This window comes from Zootoca vivipara, chromosome 9, assembly GCF_963506605.1.
Source record: "Zootoca vivipara chromosome 9, rZooViv1.1, whole genome shotgun sequence".
Taxonomy (NCBI): domain Eukaryota; kingdom Metazoa; phylum Chordata; class Lepidosauria; order Squamata; family Lacertidae; genus Zootoca; species Zootoca vivipara.
The window spans coordinates 55,728,316-55,748,438 of record NC_083284.1 but is presented as its reverse complement, the minus strand read 5'-3'; the positions used below and the strand labels follow the sequence as shown (position 1 = coordinate 55,748,438).

The 20,123-nt window shown below is 41.5% G+C and overlaps 1 protein-coding gene across 5 annotated transcripts in view; it reads left to right on the top strand.

Annotated features, from left to right (window-relative positions):
• The first annotated feature begins 255 nt into the window (after positions 1 to 255).
• CLOCK (clock circadian regulator) overlaps positions 256 to 20,123 on the top strand; it is a 40,841-nt gene continuing 20,973 nt past the window's right edge. Inside the window, exons 1-8 of one of the 5 annotated variants that reach the window (XM_035111566.2) lie at positions 256 to 412; positions 12,897 to 13,019; positions 13,369 to 13,460; positions 14,405 to 14,464; positions 16,129 to 16,277; positions 16,915 to 17,006; positions 17,920 to 18,009; positions 19,517 to 19,637. In XM_035111566.2, the coding sequence (XP_034967457.2) occupies positions 13,414 to 13,460; positions 14,405 to 14,464; positions 16,129 to 16,277; positions 16,915 to 17,006; positions 17,920 to 18,009; positions 19,517 to 19,637 (559 nt within the window). In that variant the 5' untranslated portion in view covers positions 256 to 412; positions 12,897 to 13,019; positions 13,369 to 13,413. The other 4 variants (XM_035111568.2, XM_035111564.2, XM_035111565.2 and 1 more) reach the window with 4 other exon arrangements.

Sequence of the window (20,123 nt, the reverse complement as noted above, 5' to 3'; positions counted from 1 at the left end):
AGGCAGAGGACCCTCCTCCAATCCCGCCCATCGTCCCAAATCCCCCCTCGCTGCTCCCCTCCTACAAGGTAATCTGAGGTCACGGAGGCACAGCGAGAACGCCCTGTCCTCTTCTGACGCATGCGCAACACATCCCTTTCCTCTCTCCCCCGCTCCGCCGCCACCTCCCGAAGGTTTCCATGGCGCATGCGCGGCGAAGCCGCGGCCCGCTCCCTGACGAAGAAGGGGAATCACCGTCGACTCCCCATCTATGCGCGCGGTAGTAATGCGCATGCTTAGTACAGGGCCGGCTCAGGCTCTTGCAAGCCGATATACCGCTGCAGCTTGCTTGGCGTCCCTTACCACCGGCGCACGCGCAATACGGGCAAGGCTCCTCCGGGCTCGGCGGCTGATTCCGCGGCTTGTTTTGCCGGTAAGCGCGAGAGCGGCGCATGCGCGGTCACGGAGGGAGACCTTACGGCCTGGCGGGTTGTGGCTGCTTACTTGAGAAGCGGGGGCGAGCGATCCGTGTCGCGGCGGTGGGCAGAAGAAGAAGAAGAACGCGAAGGGAGGCGGCAGGCTGGCAGGGAAGCTCGGTAAGGAGGATACGCCAGCGAGCCGCGGTCGCCGGCCTTGAGGGGGGCTCGCGGAGTCCTGCTAGCGAGTGGACTGAGGTAAACTTTGACAGGCGGCGGGCGCGACGGCGGGTTCGGTCGCTGGCGCAGGTCTATGATCTCAGTGCCCCCCCCCCACCCCGCCGCCAGTTGAGGGCTTCGCGTGACCCGCTGCCGGGTACGATTCAGGCCCTATGGGGCGGTCGGGAATTTGGGAACAGCCTGAGGGGCAGCCCTCTCCATCTTCCTCCGACCCCCACCCCCGAACTCCGGCACCATGGCGAGCCGGAGACGGGGCAGCTCCGGTGTTTCATAACCGAGGCGGGAGGGGGCTGTAAGGGGCCTTGGCTGCGCCCATCCCGCTCTCCGGGTTGCGCCCGGGGTCTCAGAAGGCTGCCCTTCCCTGCCCTGCGAAATCTTTAAAGATTTGTATAAAATGCATGCTGGTGAGATGAGGATTAGTGATCGGTCTAGAAGTAGTTTCAGTTCTTCATTTTTTATCCATTGTGCTTATGTCATTTCCCATTCATATAGGACATACAGTCCTTTTAGTCTCTAATCTACTTAATTATACTTAATTATAGGAAATTTGCCACATCCTGTTTCTATTATTATTATTATTATTATTATTATTAGCTGGCCCTCCCATGCATTGCTGTGGCTCATCCGTGTGATTCTCCCCACCCTGTGCTGATCCATGACGTAACCTGCCCCTCCTCCCCCCACCCCCGGCTTATCCCTGTGATTCCCCCCACCCTGTCCCGACCCATGACATATCATGCCCCCTCTTCCCCCGCACCTCCGGCTCATCCCTGTGATAGGTCCCACTGTGTCCTGACCTATCCCGTCCCCTCCCCCCAACCCCCACCTAGGTGAGTCATTACCTCCATTCGGCCTAGTCTGTAAAGGCTTCGGCCTAGTATGTAAACGGGAACTGAGGTGCTGTTGAGAGGGAAGGTTTCATAGGTGCAGTACCAGTGTAGCCACCACTAGAGGGCGCTAGTTTGCAACCTGGTTCTTTTCTCAGAATGCATTTTCGTCTGAGTGGTGCGTTTTGAAACACAGGGTTTTGGGGTTTTTACCAGGCACAGGTATGACACCTGTCTTTGAAAATGGTACGGGGTTACTCTCATATTTGCATGCGGCATTGTGTCAAAGTTGAACGCAATCGGTCAAGCAGGCCTGGTCCTGGTTTATCTCAAATATTACTGTATGTGAAAATAATTGTCATACTAGTGACATCTCAGTGGTTAACATTGCAGTTATGTCCCTTATTGTAAAGTGTGTTTCAGACAATTACCCTTAGTTAAATATTTTCTAAAAAGGTCATACTTAGTACGACCTGGAAGGTGTTTTAAGTTTTTATCTTTAAAGCACAATAAAAACATACTAAGTGCCAGACTTTGCAGTATTACAAAGACCTAACACGTTATCTAGAATATAAGGGCTATCAATATTTTATACTGTTAGCCTTAGAGGTCCAATAGTACAGAAGTTCATTGAGTATTATGTATATCATTGCTAACTAGGGTTCCTTGCTTACAAGGTTTTGCAAAACCACTTCAAGCTCTGATCAAGATGGACTCCAATTAGTATTCATCATGTCTAACATTGTTTGCTGCCCTGGGACATAGGCTATGAAAGGCAGTATATAAATGCTCTAAATAAATAACTATATGTGAGCAAGAAAGGATTCACAACAGAAGGAAAGGGGGAAAGAGCTGGAGTCTTTGACTTGTTGAACTCTTACACGTTTAAGAGATTAGTGTTATACTTGCGCTGGGCAAATGTGTAAGTTTCTTTGCCTAATTTTGCCTACATTTCCCTCCTACGAGGAACATTAAAGCAACTGAACAAATCATTATTAACTTGTTAACTGTTTGAAAGTTTGAAATGAACAGTAGTAAACTAGTAAGTCTCAACTTTCAGGAGGGATGTGAAGGAGGATAAAGATGTTAAAAGTGACACAGAAATTCTGACTTGGAAAACAATAAGGTGAAATTGCAGGAATGGTAGAAGAGTTCTTAACAAAACAATTACAATGTTAAAAACAAGTAAAACAATAAAACTGTTTCAATCAAAGCAGAATTGTGTGAAGTTCCTGTTTTCTTAAGCCACATTTTCATCTGATGTCTAATTTGGGAAAATGTCCAGATGTCCCTCCAAACCAAGTTATCAAAGCAAGATTTTTGTTTTATAGATTTGTTTTAAGAGATTTTTGATCTGTTTGAAGGCAGCCAAATAGCACCATTAACAAAAATAATACAAACACCAATTGTATGATTATATTGTTGGAATCTGTTCTGAGACCTTATGATGAAGGTTGGATAAGAAATCTTATGAATGAATGAATACATAAATAAGATAAATAGTTGTCAGATGACAGGCAGATAGAATAGCTATTGCCAGTTTGCTCTTCACTGTGACATGTGTCTTAGATGAAGTTAGGTCCAAGAATCAAATGCTGCCATCCATCACTATCACGTTCTCAGGATTCTTCCAAGGCCACACCACCTCAGTCCTGCTTTATGGCCCTCTTGCATGTTTCTGCCCGGTTACAGTGTGTTATTAGACTGTGATAATGCCTCCCACTTGCCTGTATGGAAGATTAAGAGAGGTGTGCATACAAATCTCCAACTTGTACATGGTTGAAATGCAGCCTTTGGTAAAAATGTAAGAGTCATAGCTATTGCTCTGTCTGCTTTTGCCACAAACTCCACCTATTATTATTATTATTATTATTGCCTCTTTTCCTGCCGAACACTGACATGAGGTTGAACATGAGAGAATGTGGCCTTGGGCTGAAAAAGGTTCCTCATTCCTCATTCCTGACATAGTTGTCACAACATGACATTTTTTGGGCTCCAAAGAATATTCTAGAAACTTGCTGGTCTTGTACCCACCACTGAACAATTCCAGATCTCATTTAGCCACCACAGATTCCCTGCTGAGGTGAGAGAGACATCACTTCTGCCTTCTCTCTTGATGGAAGCCTTTCATGAATATCTGTGGGTGAGACAGGAATGTTGCTGAGTTCCATCGAATTCCTTTCTTTCCGCACAATGGTGAACCAAATGCTTGAGAGCTGTGATGTTTCATGTGAAGCCTTATAGACACTTTTTCTTAGTCAAGTGATTAATAGAATGCTGTATTTCTAAAAATGCTTATTGATGCAGCATTTGACAAAAATGTGAAAGAGAATAAAATGGTGACTCTGTTGTTAAAGTGTTGAATTATAAATGAGATGGGTTTTTTTAAGTGAACATTGCAGGTCCTTGTTGTAGTGAAAGTTGTTTGATATTGCAATGGATCAGATACTGCAATTGATTGTGTTGTTCATGGAAGTTGAAAGTATATCCTACTGAAGTGTCATAAGTTTGAGACAGTAATAACTATGGATTGCATCCAGCCAAGTCCTATTCAGAGTAGACCTATAAAAATTACTGGGGCTGCGTTAGTCATGTTCATTCATTTCTGTGGACCTATTCTGAGTAGGGCTAACACTAGATATAACCCTGTGTAAAGGAGCTGTAGTGCAAAGCACATGCAAAAGACTCCAGTCAAATAACTGGCAATCTTTAGCACTACGTATTCAGACCTGCATCATGCTCTGTAGAATTGTGGGAATGACGTTTTGTTTCCAGTTCTTGCTGGTGCAAATAAACATTTTCAGGGACTGTTTGAAGCGAGAGGGGGGGAACCTGGTTTTTCCACTAGCTTTGTTACTGTTGTCAAATATAGTAAAAGTAATCTTTCAGGGCACCATAATTCATTAATTTATAATTAGATTTATATTCTGCATTTTCTCCAAGGAGCATGACGTTTTTAAGTTTGTCACATTGCTTATTTAAAAAAATTCCTTCAGTAGCACCTTAAAGACCAACTAAGTTTTTATTTTGGTATGAGCTTTCGTGTGCATGCACACTTCTTCAGATACACACACGAAAGCTTGCATACCAAAATATAAACTTAGTTGGTCTTTAAGGTGCTACTGAAGGAATTTTTTTATTTTGCTTTGACTCAGACCAACACGGCTACCTACCTGTAACATTGCTTATTTGTTAGTATTCAAAAGTATTCAAATAAATGTCATCTTTGAAAATTAACTACTAATAAGTAGTAAGGAAAAATGAACAAGATGCAAACATTCATTAGTGAGCATTTGAATCTTAGGGCAACAGAATAAGATATTTTTAAACATGAATGTGGTGTATTACATCTATGCCAATCCCACTAATGCTGTTATTTTGCTTCCTTTAAAATGGCGGCTAGTGGGAGCATGTAGAAGATCATTGTAGCATTCCTGTAGCATTCTGCCTACCAGCTTGTCCCATTCTACATTTTTCTGTACCGGTAGCAGGTTGTTGAATAATATAATAAATCTAAAGTGCTCACAAAAGAAATTACAAATTCAATTTGAAATCAAAGTAAAAGTTTTTAAACATTGCTAGTTTTGAAGAACTAGAGTACTACTTTATTCATATTCTTGGCAAGGTATCAGTTACATTATATGGATATTTGTTATATTATGTTATAGAAAATAATTTTGTTGTAGACTTTAAGAAATATATATTTAGTTTAAAAAGAGATACATTGTTTCATTACATCTCCAATAATTCTGTTGATCAGACATTGGCCTGGTTCACATGGGTGGCATGGCAGCTGGTGCCCCCTGGTTCACATCTAGCTTTCTCATCAACCAGAGGATAATGAGGTAACCTTCTGTATTGTGTTGTTATGATAGGTCTGGTGCAAGGCAAGTAATAAACAGTGCTATAGAGCAGAGCTGTATTGCTTCAGCAAATGTCAATCTGAGATTTGGCCCTATGTAGAAATAGCAGCTGCATCCCTGTTGCTAGTCCCACCCTCACTTTTCATGTGGGGCACTGGCCTGCTCCATCAGTAAGCAGAAAGCCCACAACATATTTAGGGGTTATGTTCCGAGGATTGCACCTAAATCCAAAATCATGTACAATCAAAACACATTGGGTTCAGTGGTGGATGGGATTCCCAAAGTCATTTCCCCTGAAACTCCATCGTCTTTTAATTTTTTGCTATGCATGTAAAGCTGAATGCACACAAGTTGAATGCATGCATGTTCAGCTCACTGCAGTACATATTCCAGCTGGAGTGACACTGGTATTGCATGCTTATCTGATGGAAGTGCTTTCTGGGGCTGTTCTTGTGTGCCCTTCCTCTTCGGCTTCAGAGAGTTCCGTCTCAAACAAGTAGGGGAATCCAACTGACATCTTGACGGCAATGAATAGCAGGTCTAAGGAAGGAAAGTGGTTAACATATCTGGGGAAGCATTTTATGAACAATCTGCTTTATGGTTGCGTAGGATATCCTGTTTAATTTGGCTTTCATTTAGCATGGGGCTCAGAGCCAAAGAACTTCACAACCCTTTTGTGCAGTTTGGGACACTTTGGCCTGGTGTATGTGTTATGCAGTAGTTCCCTAAGCTGCATGACAAATAAGAGTTTTGACACTGAAGAATACTTTTCAAAAATAATTCATAACATGGCATAAGGGTTTGCAGTTCAAAACAAAACAAAAAATCAGAATCCCACTGAGCCCAAAGTAGCACTTTGTAATCTGGCCATTGTTTGTTATTAACTGAGAGACTGGCAAAACTACAGTGGAACCTTGGTTTATGAATTTTCAGTTTACGAACGCCACGGACCCATCTGGAAAGGATTAATTCACTTTCCATTACTTTCAATGGGAAAGTTCGCTTCAGTTTATGAACAGACTTCCAGAACCAATTGTGTTCATAAACAGAGGTACCACTGTACATTCACTTAGAAGTTCCACTGTACAGTCACACCTCGGTTTAAGTACGCTTTGGTTTGAGTACTTTCAGTTTAAGTACTCCGCGGACCTGTCTGGAAAGGATTAATCCACTTTCCATTAATTTCAATGGGAAAGTTCGCTTCAGGCTAAGTATGCTTCAGGTTAAGTACGGACTTCCAGAACCAATTGCACTCATACTTTGGGTTAAGTACGCTTCAGGTTGAGTACTCTGCGGACCCGTCCGGAATGGATTAATCCACTTTCCATTGCTTTCAGTGGGAAAGTTCGCTTCAGGTTAAGTATGCTTTGGGGTAAGTACAGACTTCTGGAACCAATTGTGTACTTAAACCGAGGTACCACTGTATTCAGTAAGGGTTATTCCCAGGTGAGGGTGCATAGGAGTTCCACTATATGAAAGATACCGGTAGTTTTTAACTCAAAAATGGTGTGTGTGTGATATATGTTGCTGTTGTTTTTAAAAATTGAGTATGCTTCTTAATAAACATCTGTTTTGCAATTTGCAAAATCTAGAGTGTCTTCACTAGAAGTCTTACTATAAAGGAAACCCCAAGAGAGGATACTATTAGAAAATGTTAGAGGGGGAATTTAACTACAAAGAAAGATTGGTTGTATATTTCAGTCTGTTTGAACTTCTTTGTACTTCTTGAACTTGAGAGACACACAGTGTGCTTTACGGATTCCACATAATTGTAACAGAATTTTATGTTCTTATTAGAGGTGTTGAGCATCAGATGCCAACTTTGTTCATAGGGGTCAAGAATGTCACCTTACGCATGACCTTGGAAGAAAGCATGGTTTGTTGATTATTAGGTTATGAGGCATAAAAAGAAACTTAATCCATGTATGATATTACTATGATATTTAAAGTAGAACATCCTTGCAAAACTCAAGGTGCTACCTGAAAATCTGTTATTTGCAGCAAAAGTTATTACCATATACTGAAAATCTAAGGGGTCTTTCTTGGTATCAGAATGGATGAAGATTTTGAGGGTAGCTGTTATAACCAAGCTGACTGGTCTAATACATAGGCAAGAAGGAATAACAACTTGGTGATTTATGATTATGTAAGTTGTCATCTGGTATTTACAATGAACTATATTTGAGTACTGTATTTTATATTTTTACATTTTAAAAATATTAAGTGTTCTTCAGTGGGTATCTTTGAATGGTTGCTGTTCTTCCTATGTTGGCTTTAATTATATCAGAGCCATTCAGTTTGGCTAAATCAACTTTGTCAGGTATCTTAGAATGCTATTCAGTTGCTCATTTTATGTAGGATATCACACTGAAATTATTGGCTACTACTGTTTGTTTTGTTTACTCTAGTCATTCTAGCTTAAGTTTTCAGTGTATTCATAAGCATCAAAAATATTGTTCTAATGACTCCTTGTATTTTATTCCTATGACTTAAAAATGGTATTAAAAAAATAAATATCTACTATTTAATGTGTGACCTCAATACAAGCTATGTGAACAAACCAGATTTGCAAACAAGTACTCCAAAGTTACTAGCTCTCACAAACAAAAATACTGGTTTTACTCCCTGTGCATTCTTGTATCAGTTTTTGAGGTCAACAGAAGAAAATAAGTCAATGGTTGTAAAGCTCCCCCTTTTGGTTGTCTAGAAGTGGTTCTTATGTGTCACAGGTGACTATAAGCATAGTATAAATGCATAAAGTAAAAGTATTGCGCAGAATTTAACATTAGATGAGTAGGGATGGATGGAACAGTCTTAATCCAGTTCATGTCCCTTGAACATGAGTAGATCAGTAAGTCTGTTCTTTTGTATGGCCATGCAGATTTTTTTGGCTCTTTTTCTTTCTTTTAAAAGACCAGTTACAGCTGTTTAGAGCAGTTAGAAACTATGGTGCTTGCGACACTCATTGATAAGATATGAGTAAAAAGCTCCTGGAAGAGGCAGCGCATTATGATGTGCCACCATTTCCCAGGTGATTCTACAGGAGAGAGATGGTTACCTGCCTTGCAGTAATGAGTGGATAAAACCTAATTTATTTTTGAAGATTCAAGCACCAAAAAACATGTTCTGAAACCCACAAGTATAAAGAGGTAAACTGTATAGTGCATGATGGCCAACCGAATTATGTGGTTCATATGGTTTTTACTCTATCATTTGCTCTAATTTTGTGTGTCTTGCCTGGTGTTATGTAGTGGCCATATCTCCTTAAACATATTACCCTACCCATATGGCATTTACAGGTGCACATGTACCGTGTTTCCCCTTTTTTAATCCGTAGTCAGAAAGTAAGCCATAGCAGGCTTTTAAAGCATTTGTTCAATATTAAACACCCCCTGAAAATAAGCCATACCTTCACGCAGCAGCGCCGCTCGCCTTGAGGCAGCGGGACCCAGCAGCAGCGCTGTCCTTGTCCTCCCGCTGCTGTTGCTGTTGCTGCTGCTGCTGGGCCAGGCGGAGGCGAGGCCGCTGCTCGCCCCTGGGGGCTGCATGGCCCAAGGCTGAGCGGCGGCGGGAGGCCCGCGGGCGCTTCTGCACGGCTGGAGTGACGGGCGGGAGCGCTGCTGGCCCCTTCCGCGCCGCCGGAGCGTCGTGGGCTGCATGGCCCAAGGCAGAGCGGTGTTGCGCCACCAGGGCAACAGGCAGCGGCGGGAGCACTGCTGGCCCCTTCTGCGCCGCCGGAGCACCCGGCGAGGAGGCCTGCCTCCCCAGCGCCCGGTACCGGCGGCTGCAGAGCGGAGCGCTCTGCCGCGCCGAGCGCTCGGAGTGCCCAGCAGCGCCTTGCAGAGCGCCGAACACTCAGAGCGCCGCAGCAGCCTGGCCTCTTCCTGCCTGCCACCCCACCGCCCGGAACCGGCAAGGAGGAGGAGAAAGGGGCGCCTGGGAAGGAGTCGGGAGGGCCCTTGCTGCATGATCCATGGGCACCCGGCTCCTTCCAAGCGCAGTGAACGCCGCGCCTCGCTTTGAGCAAGAGGCATGAAAGGGACGCGGCGGCGAGGGTGATGGCTGCGCGGGCGGCGGCTGCGTCATGTCTCCCGGCGGCCGTGGGGGCTCTCGGTGCTGCCTTGCCCGGGCCCCGCATTCCCCGGAGGCCGGCCTCATGCGGTGGGTGGAAGGCGCGCGGGTGGCCTGCCTAAGGCCGGGCGGGATCCCTCAGCCCTCCTCATCCTCATGCGTTTATTTCGCGAAACACGCCCCCCCCCAAATAAAGCAGCAGGAACCTCGGAGCGGTTGGCAGGGGGTGGGGTGGGATTAAAAAAACCACGACAAAGGCATCACCGGGCGGAGCGCCGAGCCAGCGGCCTGGCCTCTTCCTGGCCATGCCGAGGAGGCCTGCCGCCCCACTGCCCGGAACCATAGGTACCATAAAAACATAATAAAACTAAGACATCCCCTGAAAATAAGACACCATGTGGTTTTTTGAGGGGAAAAAGTTATAAGACGGTGTCTTAAAAAGGGGGAAACACGGTACCTGCAGAAAATTTCCCTGGCACACACAGGCCACCTCCCCAGGATATATGCCATCCTTTAAAATTCCCTCATTATTAAAGTTTGGTTGCACTAGAGATCATTTCATTTCATTCTTTATTTCATCCATTATGCTGAGAAATGGAAAGAATCATTTGTATTATATGTGTACTTGTTCAAGGAGGGGGTGTTGGGGGGGAACAGGTTTGCAATGGAAACCCAGAAGGTTAGTGAAACGTTTTAGTATCATAATACCTTTATCAACTGAATATCACCAAGCAATGAGCTATCTTCACATAAATCTTCCTTGGTTTGGAGTTCAGTAGAGGAGAGGGAGGGAAGAAGAGAGAAAGATATTCCTAATAAGAAACATGGCATAAGCCTCTTCTGTAATGTATGTATTTGCAATGTGACTTTCTTAAGAAAACTCAGGAAGCTGCTTGAAGACGGTTAGCTTGTGCAGTGCAGAATATCTGAGTTACATATCTATATTTTGTCCTATACCAGCAACATAATTTTTCTCTGCTCACTCTGCTCTACATAAGTCATAAGGTCTCCTTTCTTTAACATCTAGTCTATTATTCAAGTTTGCTTTTAATTTCAGAAGTCTTTCTAAGTGTTTTTTAAACATTCTCTCTCCCCCCCCCCCCGCCCCCGGCCCCTGGTTATAAGCATAGGTCAGGATTCAAAGAACTGTGAAAATAGCTTCATGTGCCCAGAATGGTTTTGGATTTGTTTCCCAGACAGCAGCTGCGTCTCCCCCTTAAAGCCTAATGGTAAACCACATTTGAAACTGGGAGAATTAAAAGGGAGCTTTCTGCTCAAAATGGGGAGGGAAACTTAAGAGTCCCACTAGGTTAGCACAACCTCTAGAATAGCTGTTTGGATGTCTGGCTTAATAATAAAAAGTCTAGGCATTGTAAGTGAGAGTGAAACACAGTTTTAAAGACTACCAATACTGGATGCAATACTTGCGTCATTTATTCCCCCACCCCCACCCCGGACTTGTGTAATGTTTGGCAGAATATTCATATTCTCAAAAGTTTAAAAACACAAGCTTCATGTTACAACGTCCACAGTCTAGATTTCAAAAGACTTCTTTGCGCATTTTAGTGGATACTCTGCCCAAAAGAAAAAAAAAACTCTGTTCAAATGGGAGATAAGGGTTTAACCACCTTAACAGGAAAAGTAGGTCAATAGGACACTAGGCTATTAGGCCAGAAAGACACAAGCAGGTTCTCTGAGTCATGCTTCACTTTGCTTTTCCTCCCCACTCCTTCTTCTGGCAGATTGCTTTTCTTTGTACAGTATTTAGTTCCTGCCCTTTTTAGTTACTTTTAAAAACAAGTAATCATTATTGTTTGTGTAGCTCTGCTGGCAAGAGGATATATTAATCTTCTAAAAGAAAGTTTCATGTTCTCTCAGTATGATTTGCTTCTTGGAAATGGTCTAAAAATACCAGTTAGGAGGTGGGAGTTCTACAACTGAAGAAGCTTTTCCAGGACTCCTTGCAGCTGATAGGGGAAGAGAATGAAATGGCCAGAACGAGGGCAGTATTTTCTGCTTGGAAATAGACAGTGAGTGGGATGGAGGAGGAGAATTGAATGTAGAGATATTTTCCCCAGTTCCCAAGATCTGGGATTTTCTTTTGCATCCTGCCCATTCTGGAGAACCAATGTGTTAACGTAATGTTGGAGTTTAGAATAGAAGATGCATGTGGCATGTCTACATTCTTTTGGGCAACAAGAACAAAATAAGCCTGTGCTAGCTGGCCTGTGCTGTGCAGATACCAATATTGCGGTTGTGGTCGTTGACAGTGTGAAGTTAACAAATGTTAGTTAAGCACTGTGCCAATTGCATGAGTACACCAGCAGGCACCCAATAGTTTATTTATTTATTTTTAAATTTATAAACTGCAATTTCATAGAAAATATAAGGCAGCATACAAAATAAAAACAATGCTACAGTTACAACAGTTAAATCATGGATAGCATATCAGTAAGAACTGACTGGTAAGGAAAATCACATTGCAATTATTTATTTGAACACTTTGAAATTTATTTATTTAAATATTATTAAACTGCACTTTCATAGAAAGTATAACATATATAATATTAATGATACACTACAGTATTAAACTGCATGCTGAATTTGTGCTGCTGTAGACATAGTCTAACATGTGCAAATGTTCCACCACTGTAGGTTTTGATCATTTTTGTAGGGAATTTCTTGGCAGAGATCTGTGCTTTGTAAATAGATGTAGCAATATAAAACTCTCCAGCAGTTGGAGGCAGTTTTGGTATGAAGAAACAAAGATCGGTTTGCGACCGCCGTGGACCCGGAAGTGTTCACATCCGGGTTCCGCGGCGCGATGTGCGCAGCGCTCTATCGGTGCTTTGCACACGCGCAGAAGAGCTGCTCTGTTTACGGCGTACTCGGGGAGCGACCGGCTCCCCAGAACGAATCGTGGTCGTAAACCGATGTATGACTGTATAAGTAAAATAATAGAAACAATTATGATACAACACCTCCAGAGCTATGGGTGGAATCCAAAGGTTGTAAGATTGGATATGTGCTTGCACAACTAATCATTAAATTTACATTGTCCCTGCTGTGTCTCTGAATAGCTTCGCTGGGTGGGGAGGGGAAATTGCCCAAGACTTGCTCAGCATATTCGGAATTAAGGAAGCAATACTTTACGTGGTTGTCTGGGAGTAAATCCCTTTGAATTCAATAGGGTTTGCTTCAGAATAGACATATAGAATTACTTTGTAACGCACATAGAATCATAAAACTGTATATGGCTAGTAATGGAATTCATGTATTTTAACAGCTCTGGTCACAGAAGATTAAAGTGTAGCTGCTCAATGACTTTTCTCTTATCACAGATGAATTTCTGTTTTCTTACACCATGCTATTATAGTGTGTGTGTGTGTTTGTGTGTTACTGTTCCTGTACTTAAAATAAAAAGTGGCTACATATTACATGAAAAAAAATAATTAGGTGCAGAATTCTAATACTGTTATCTTTCTTTTTCTCTTTAACAGTACTGAATTAAGATATTAATGATCTTCTGCGGAGAATACATTTTGAAGGCTCTTGCCAAGTTGCTCCTTCTGGAACCTTTCATTTTAGAACATTGCCATTTATCATCCAGAAAAGTATAAACGGTAAAAACCCACTGGATTATATTCAGATAATTAGGGTACAGAACCAAAAAGCACAGGCATTGGTAACAATCCAAAGAACTATGCTTGTCATTTTAAGAGCTTTGGCATTGCTAGACAACATGACAATTTGCTTTTGACAGTGTTCTCAGTTTCAAATATGGTTTGCCATGTGGAGTTGGGGCAGGGAGCTGATGTTCAAGAGACACAATCCCAAAGCTTTTTGGGCACATGGAACTAGTTTCATGGTTCTTTAGATTCTGCCTATTGTTCCTTTTGGTGACAGTAGGGAATTTTATTCAGGAAAAATAAGAGTGACATTACATTTCTTTCTTTTTCTGTTCTCTTACAGTGCAGACGTACAAATGTCTACCACAAGACTAAAGTGTGATATGTTATGTTCTTTACCATAAGCACCCATAAAATGAGCTCCATTGCAGACAGGTATGCTATGTTTGAGTTTTGTAAATTATTTTTTATTTGTGCATTTTTAATGGTTGCACATGATTTAAAACAGAATTTCAAAGAAGGCCGTTGAAGTTACAGTATCTCTTTTTAACAGGAGAGGTGAACCTGCAGCCTGAATCAAGCCTGTCAAGCTGCTTTAGGTGCTGCCAATCACCAGGTGTCTCCCCTCCCTCTTGTGCAGCCCCATTGCTAGCAAGTTGTTGCATGCAAATGCTCAGCAAGCAGGAAGGAGCACTAAGACCTAGCAATGCCGCTGCACCAGAGGATAAAGAGGTGCCTTTGAAAAGTAAGGAGATGAGGCAGTGAGGCTTTCCTTTCCTCCTAGCCCAGCACCACAGTGGAGAGGAGTTCCATCTCTACTGGTTGTTGGAAAAGTGTGTGAGAGAGACACAGAGAGACACAGAGAGAGATTGAGAGCACCTACTTGAATGCGCCTGACTCTGTGGCTGCCTGCTTGTCTGGATGTATGCAGTATGTGTGTGCATGCCTGTAAATGTGCATTGATCTCAGCCTCTCTTGGCATGCAGCCCTTGGAGCTGTGGTTACCAGTGTGGTCCTTAGACCAAAAAGGTTATCTAGGTTATCTATCCCTCCTTTATAACATAACAGACTTCATTAGCTGTTTGCTATATGAATGAATTGATTTAATGGTAATGCAGAATTGCAAAGATCCAATGAGGGTGTTTCAATGTTTCTTCCTAAATTGTATCTGTGGGTACAGTAGAAAAGGTAATGTTCACAAAAATTATTTTACTTCACATCGAAACCAATCTTATCAATAACAATTTTTTTTTAAGATCGATATAATTAGTAATTATGAATCAAGTGTATTTTATCATGTGCAGACTGAAAATGCTTTTCAATATAAAGCTGTTCTTAACATTGTGACTGCCCTCTGAGACTTGTTTTTTTTCTTGTAGAGATGATGGTAGCATTTTTGATGGTCTCGTGGAAGAAGATGACAAGGATAAAGCGAAGAGGTATGTTTTTTGAGGTAGCTAGCACCTACCATTTTTCCTGTGGTTAGGATGTATATAAACTGCATTGAAATGGGACTTTATATGTAGGGCAGTTTGCACACAATGCTAAACCATGGTTCAGTGTTATAAAGATGAGCCTCAGCAAGCCTAGGTAAAGCCATGGGGTTTCACCTTGTTGTGAGCCAGGAGCCCTGATTTGCATAGAATGCCAAGATTCTTTGAAATTGAATGTAAAATTCTCCTGGCTGCATAGGAAAGAGTATTGGGGAGTGAATAGGAGAGCATGTGAGACTAATGCTTTGTTTGGACTTGCTGAGGCTTGACTAAGTAAATAGTTTAGAACAGGGAAAGAGAACCTGTGACCTTCCAGCTGTTATTGAACTTAATCTCTCATCAGCCTCAGCCAGCATTGCTCATGATGACTGGTGATGAGAATTGTAGTTCAATGACATCTGGAGGGCCACTTCTGGTTTTGTATTACATCTGGACCAGCACATAGATTACACAGATTATATCAGGAAGCCTGTGAAAAGTGCTATATCCAGTGGTCTATAGTATGCACAATGCCCTTATTCCTTGCATACATTGCCAGGCATTTGGTCAGCTGTCTTATCTTACAATGCTTATAACATAGTTGGGGAGAAGGGAGGACGGATTCAAAGCATCTCTTTTCTCCCCCCCCCCCACACCCTCTTAACAAGTGACCAAGTGGATTAATTAAAGTTTGTGCAAGGGAAGATACCAACACATAGTCTCTTGCTGAGTGCAAGGATCACTGCATGGGGACCTCGGTTTTTCTGGCTTGGAGACAGTATTAAAATATTGCAATAAAATATTAACATATTTATGTGCTGTAAAGATATAAGACTGTTCAATTTTCAATTTTTAGTTTTTCTTTTAATTTTATCAGGCATCCAAATAAGTCCAAGTGTCTTGACAGGCAATTGACCTCTTGAAAAGCTACTGTAATATGCTTAAGACAAAAGCTTAGATTCAAACAACAGTAAAACTTGTTTCACAGGCTCAGGACTTGGGGCTCCCCCTGCCCCTTTTCTTTTAGCAGTAGCCTATCAAGGCTGCATAACTATTGAAAGGGGAGGAAGAGTGGTGGAGTTTTAAAAAATTCCACTGGGCATGCTCAAGCACTTGTTTTTGCCAAAAGTAGTTATTTGGATTCCACCCAAAAGATGTTTAAAGATATTTAACCACACCGCTAATGTTTCCATGTATAGGGTTCCAAAATGGAATACTAATGTTGCAGTCCTAACCCTGCTTACTTGGGAGTAAGTTCCATTGAATTTAATAGAACTTCTGAGTTGACATGAAAGTATTTCTATGGCTAGTTTTGCCAAATGTTTCCTCCTCCTTACATTTTATTTGAAATGAGTATATTTTATTGACAATTGTAACTTACAATACATTCTGTTGTATCCACTGCTTCCAGGGCTTCCATTCCCTCTTCTCCCCTTGCATGCCCCCCAACCCTCCAGGTGTTCAGGAGCTGAAGGGGATGGGAGAGGAAAGGGAAATTCTGTTATGCAGATGGAAGCCCCTTGTGCTGACAGAACTGTAGCATTGGACGCAGCCTCCTAACCCCTAAGAAATTGCATAAAACTTCCCCCCTTGAATTTTCATAATTATGTGTGTATGCTTTTTTTTTTAAGGGTGTCAAGAAACAAGTCTGAAAAGAAACGCAGAGATCAGTTTAATGTACTCATCAAAGAACTGGGATCCATGCTTCCAGGCAATGCTCGGAAAATGGACAAATCTACTGTACTGCAGAAGAGCATTGATTTCTTACAGAAGCACAAAGGTAATTTGGGAATGTCACAAGAAATTTGTGAAACAAATTTTGTTGAATTCTTGATACTTAAGTATATATGTGTATATATGAGTTGGAATGGTCCATAATTCACAGATAGTTTTAGTCTGCCTACCTGCCTGGTGGTGTTGGTACTATATTTTCCAGGACAGGGTGGTGGCAAGGTTGAAGGGAGCCCTGGATTGGTGGTGCCAGCAACCCGGTAATGTGTGTGTGCACATGTGAGCTGCTGCCAACCCGTAACTCTCCTAGCTTTCTCCTGACCTCTCTCTGTCCTGTTGAATGCAGCACCACAACTAGTAGTGTGCTGCTGCTCTGCTCTCCCCATCATGCAGTTCTGGTGATAAGTAAATGCTTCTTTTCTCAACCTTTTTGACTACCTCTCTGCATCTTGGTACATTAAGGTAGAATGTTGCAATGAATACAGTTCTCTCACTTGCTCTTTATCTTTTTTGTTTTTGTAACAGGCATGTTTAATGACTGGGCTTGTGTGGTTAAAGAATGATAGTTTCCAATGGGATGGGGAATAACCTGTGGCGCTATTCCCCCCCCCCTTTTTGTTCAAGTTGGCATCCAAAGTTGGGTGTGTGTATTACAGTGTGCGCTCAATTTTCCTTTCCTTTTGCAGAGATCACTGCCCAATCAGATGCCAGTGAAATCCGACAGGACTGGAAACCCACATTCCTTAGTAATGAAGAATTCACTCAGTTAATGTTAGAGGTAACTTAATTATTTTCACTGTAAAATGTGTGAGTATTCTGTCATTGTAAGTATTGCTTTGTCATGTCGTGCGGTATATTTTCAGCTTTGTATTGTAATTAAAATGCACTTTCCCCAATATTCAGTTAAAATATGTGCAAAACAGATGCAAAAGATGTATGTGAAGAATGCTGCTGCCAGGGGGCTATTGGGCGATCAGTCACTTAAAATATTCTGTACCTTTGAAACTTAATTTACCTTCTGTTTTGAAACCCAGTTTGATGATGCCTTTGACTTTTAATACCTCAGTGGTTTGGGTCCAAAGTAAATTGAGCACTACCTACCTCCATGTAATACTGCTTGTCTGTTTAGAAACTTAGAAGGCTCTTTGCTCTCCATCCCACCATTATCTGTAGCTGTAGTCATGTTGGGTGGTATGTGGAGCCAGGCCTTCTCTACAGTGGCACTTACCCTTTACACCACACTGGGAGACATGCTGCTTAGCCTGTTCTCTTCCCACCTTCTGAAAGGTGGTGAAGACCATTGTTGTCCATTGGGCATTTTATGGCAATGAGTTTAGTGCCTTGGTTTTGTGCTCCTGCTGTTTGGTGTTGAATTGATTTGAAACAATTTGTATCAAATTTGCAATTGCTATTTTAATGTTTTCTCTTGTATTTTAAGTTTTGTGAGCCTTTTGGCAGAGGAGCAACATCACAGTGTACTTAGCACAATGTGCATTTCCCCAGGTTTGAGAGCGCAACCCATGAATTGATTGTCAGATAGTGTTCAGTTCCACTGTTCAGGGTGCTGGTGCAGGGAGGTTTAAGATTTTGACATCAATTAAGAAGTTAGTCCTGGCTCTTTTTTGTATGTTAATCAAATTGTACAGTGCCCTGTTTGTCTCCTTTTAACTGTCTTTTCTATTTAATTTCAGGCTCTTGATGGTTTTTTCGTAGCAATCATGACAGATGGAAGTATAATATATGTATCAGAAAGTGTAACCCCCTTACTTGAACACTTGCCAGTAAGTTAGAGCTGCTTACAGGAAGATATCAGATTTATTTGGTCACTGGATGGACACTTTACCATCTGCTATTCTAGATTCTGGAGCTCAAATAGTATAATATCTTTTTAAGGACTTCATCTTTTCTTCCATTAAAGCAGCCTTAGTCCTATTTCATGTGAAAGGCACTTCAGTGGGTGAATCAGGAGCATCAGACATTTTTCTCTGCTCATATACACACAGCCATCACAGTGTACCACAGTGTGCACAGTGTAAATGGTATATGAAAATAACACACATATGTTTGTGTACCATCTTTCCTTCATATAGACGATTTCTCACTTATCAAAGGGCATAAGTACTGGTATTTTGTTTTTATCTTGCCCTAATAATTTTATTTTTATTCTTGCACTAAGAAATTGAGACAATTACAGTTGAGTCTACCCTTGTGTAGATTTGGTTTATAATAGTTGCAGACTTTGTTTCCTCTAAGGAGGAAAGGGACTTAAAGAATCCTGCACATTGAGGTTTTTACCCACAATTGATGTGCATATGGTAAAACTTTTCCTTTTGTCCAAACGGTTGGGATGCAACTGATAATTTTGCTGATTTTACTATTGCTGGGTTTCTGCTTGAATTGGATGAGAGGTTAACTTTATTATTGTCTCTGGTTTTGATGTTTTGCACTGTTGGCCCGGCTCTGCTCCTGTTGGGAGGAAGAGTAGGATAGAAATAGGATGGAACAGAATATAACTTTATTTATTTAGTTAACATTTGTATTCTTGATCAGCATGTCAATATAGACACGCAAACCCATAAAGCCTCAGTCAGCAAGTTCAATGTGTTCCTGAAATTGCCTTTGTGCAGCAAAAGCAATGTAATTGTTAAAGTGGCCAGCACAATATTCTTCAATTACTGTAAGTGCTGCCTGGATGCTAGTGTTGATCAAGTGATTCATGTTAACCTCTCCGTAGTGCATATGATATAGCTATAGTTTATCCATAGAGCCTACAATTCCTATTTCCAAAATATTCAGTCTTTGTGATCGTGTAAAGAAGATGTGTCGTCAGTTTCTAACAGGATTGCTTCTCTTCAGGGTTTCTGCCAGCTAATGACGCCCCTTTCCCAGATATTGTAAGTTGTAGTAAGCTTAGGCAGGGTATTCCATCCCCCCCCCCCTCAGTTTTCCACCATTTGCAATCGATTCTCAATATCCTGTGGCTGCTGAGAATGCTCAGTCCTCATTCAAAGGTTGCTTCCTTAGGTTAAAACATATACCGATACTTCATTACTGCAATGTCTTTTATACTTTGGATAGGATTATAGCAACGTTTGTTCACTGCATCTGAAATTAGGGCAATCCAGCTTTTTATTGTTGTAAAAATATTTGGAAATGGTGTACTTAATCAGGATTATGTGTTACAAGCAGCATAATATTTTTCTCCCTGACAGCTGTGTTAGTTACTTTGCATTCAAAAGTGACATTTCACAAGATTACATTTTCATTTCATTTTTCTCTCTCTTTTAGTCTGACCTTGTGGATCAGAGTATATTTAATTTTGTCCCAGAGGGGGAGCATTCAGAGGTTTATAAAATACTGTCTACTCATCTGTTGGAAAGTGATTCGTTGACCCCAGAATATTTAAAATGTAAGTTGCACTGTTGAATTATCTTTCAGAAGAAACCTCTGAACATTTCAACGTTAAAATACAGTGAAAATATAATCACTGATTTATTCTGTTAAACTAAGAGTTTTCTGAAATCTTTTTCACATACCGGGTATATGAAAAGGCTAACACTATTATATTTATATTTATATATGCAGGAGGCAAGGAATCAAGAATTGTTTCAACTGTGGCTAGCAATTGCTGCATTTTAGCAGTATTATTATTATAATTATTTATTTAATTTATGTACTGCCCTATACTCAGAGGTCTCAGGGTGGTTCATAGAATAAAATCAAAATATAAAACTACAAAATACATAATCAAAATAAAAACAACTCAATAATCCCCCACCCCATCCCCCAAAAAACGTTTTAAAAGGGCATAGGATCCTCACAACATTTAAAGTAAGACAATTAACAAACCTGGACAAGAACCACTTGTTGGAAAACCATGATCTCAGAAATGTCT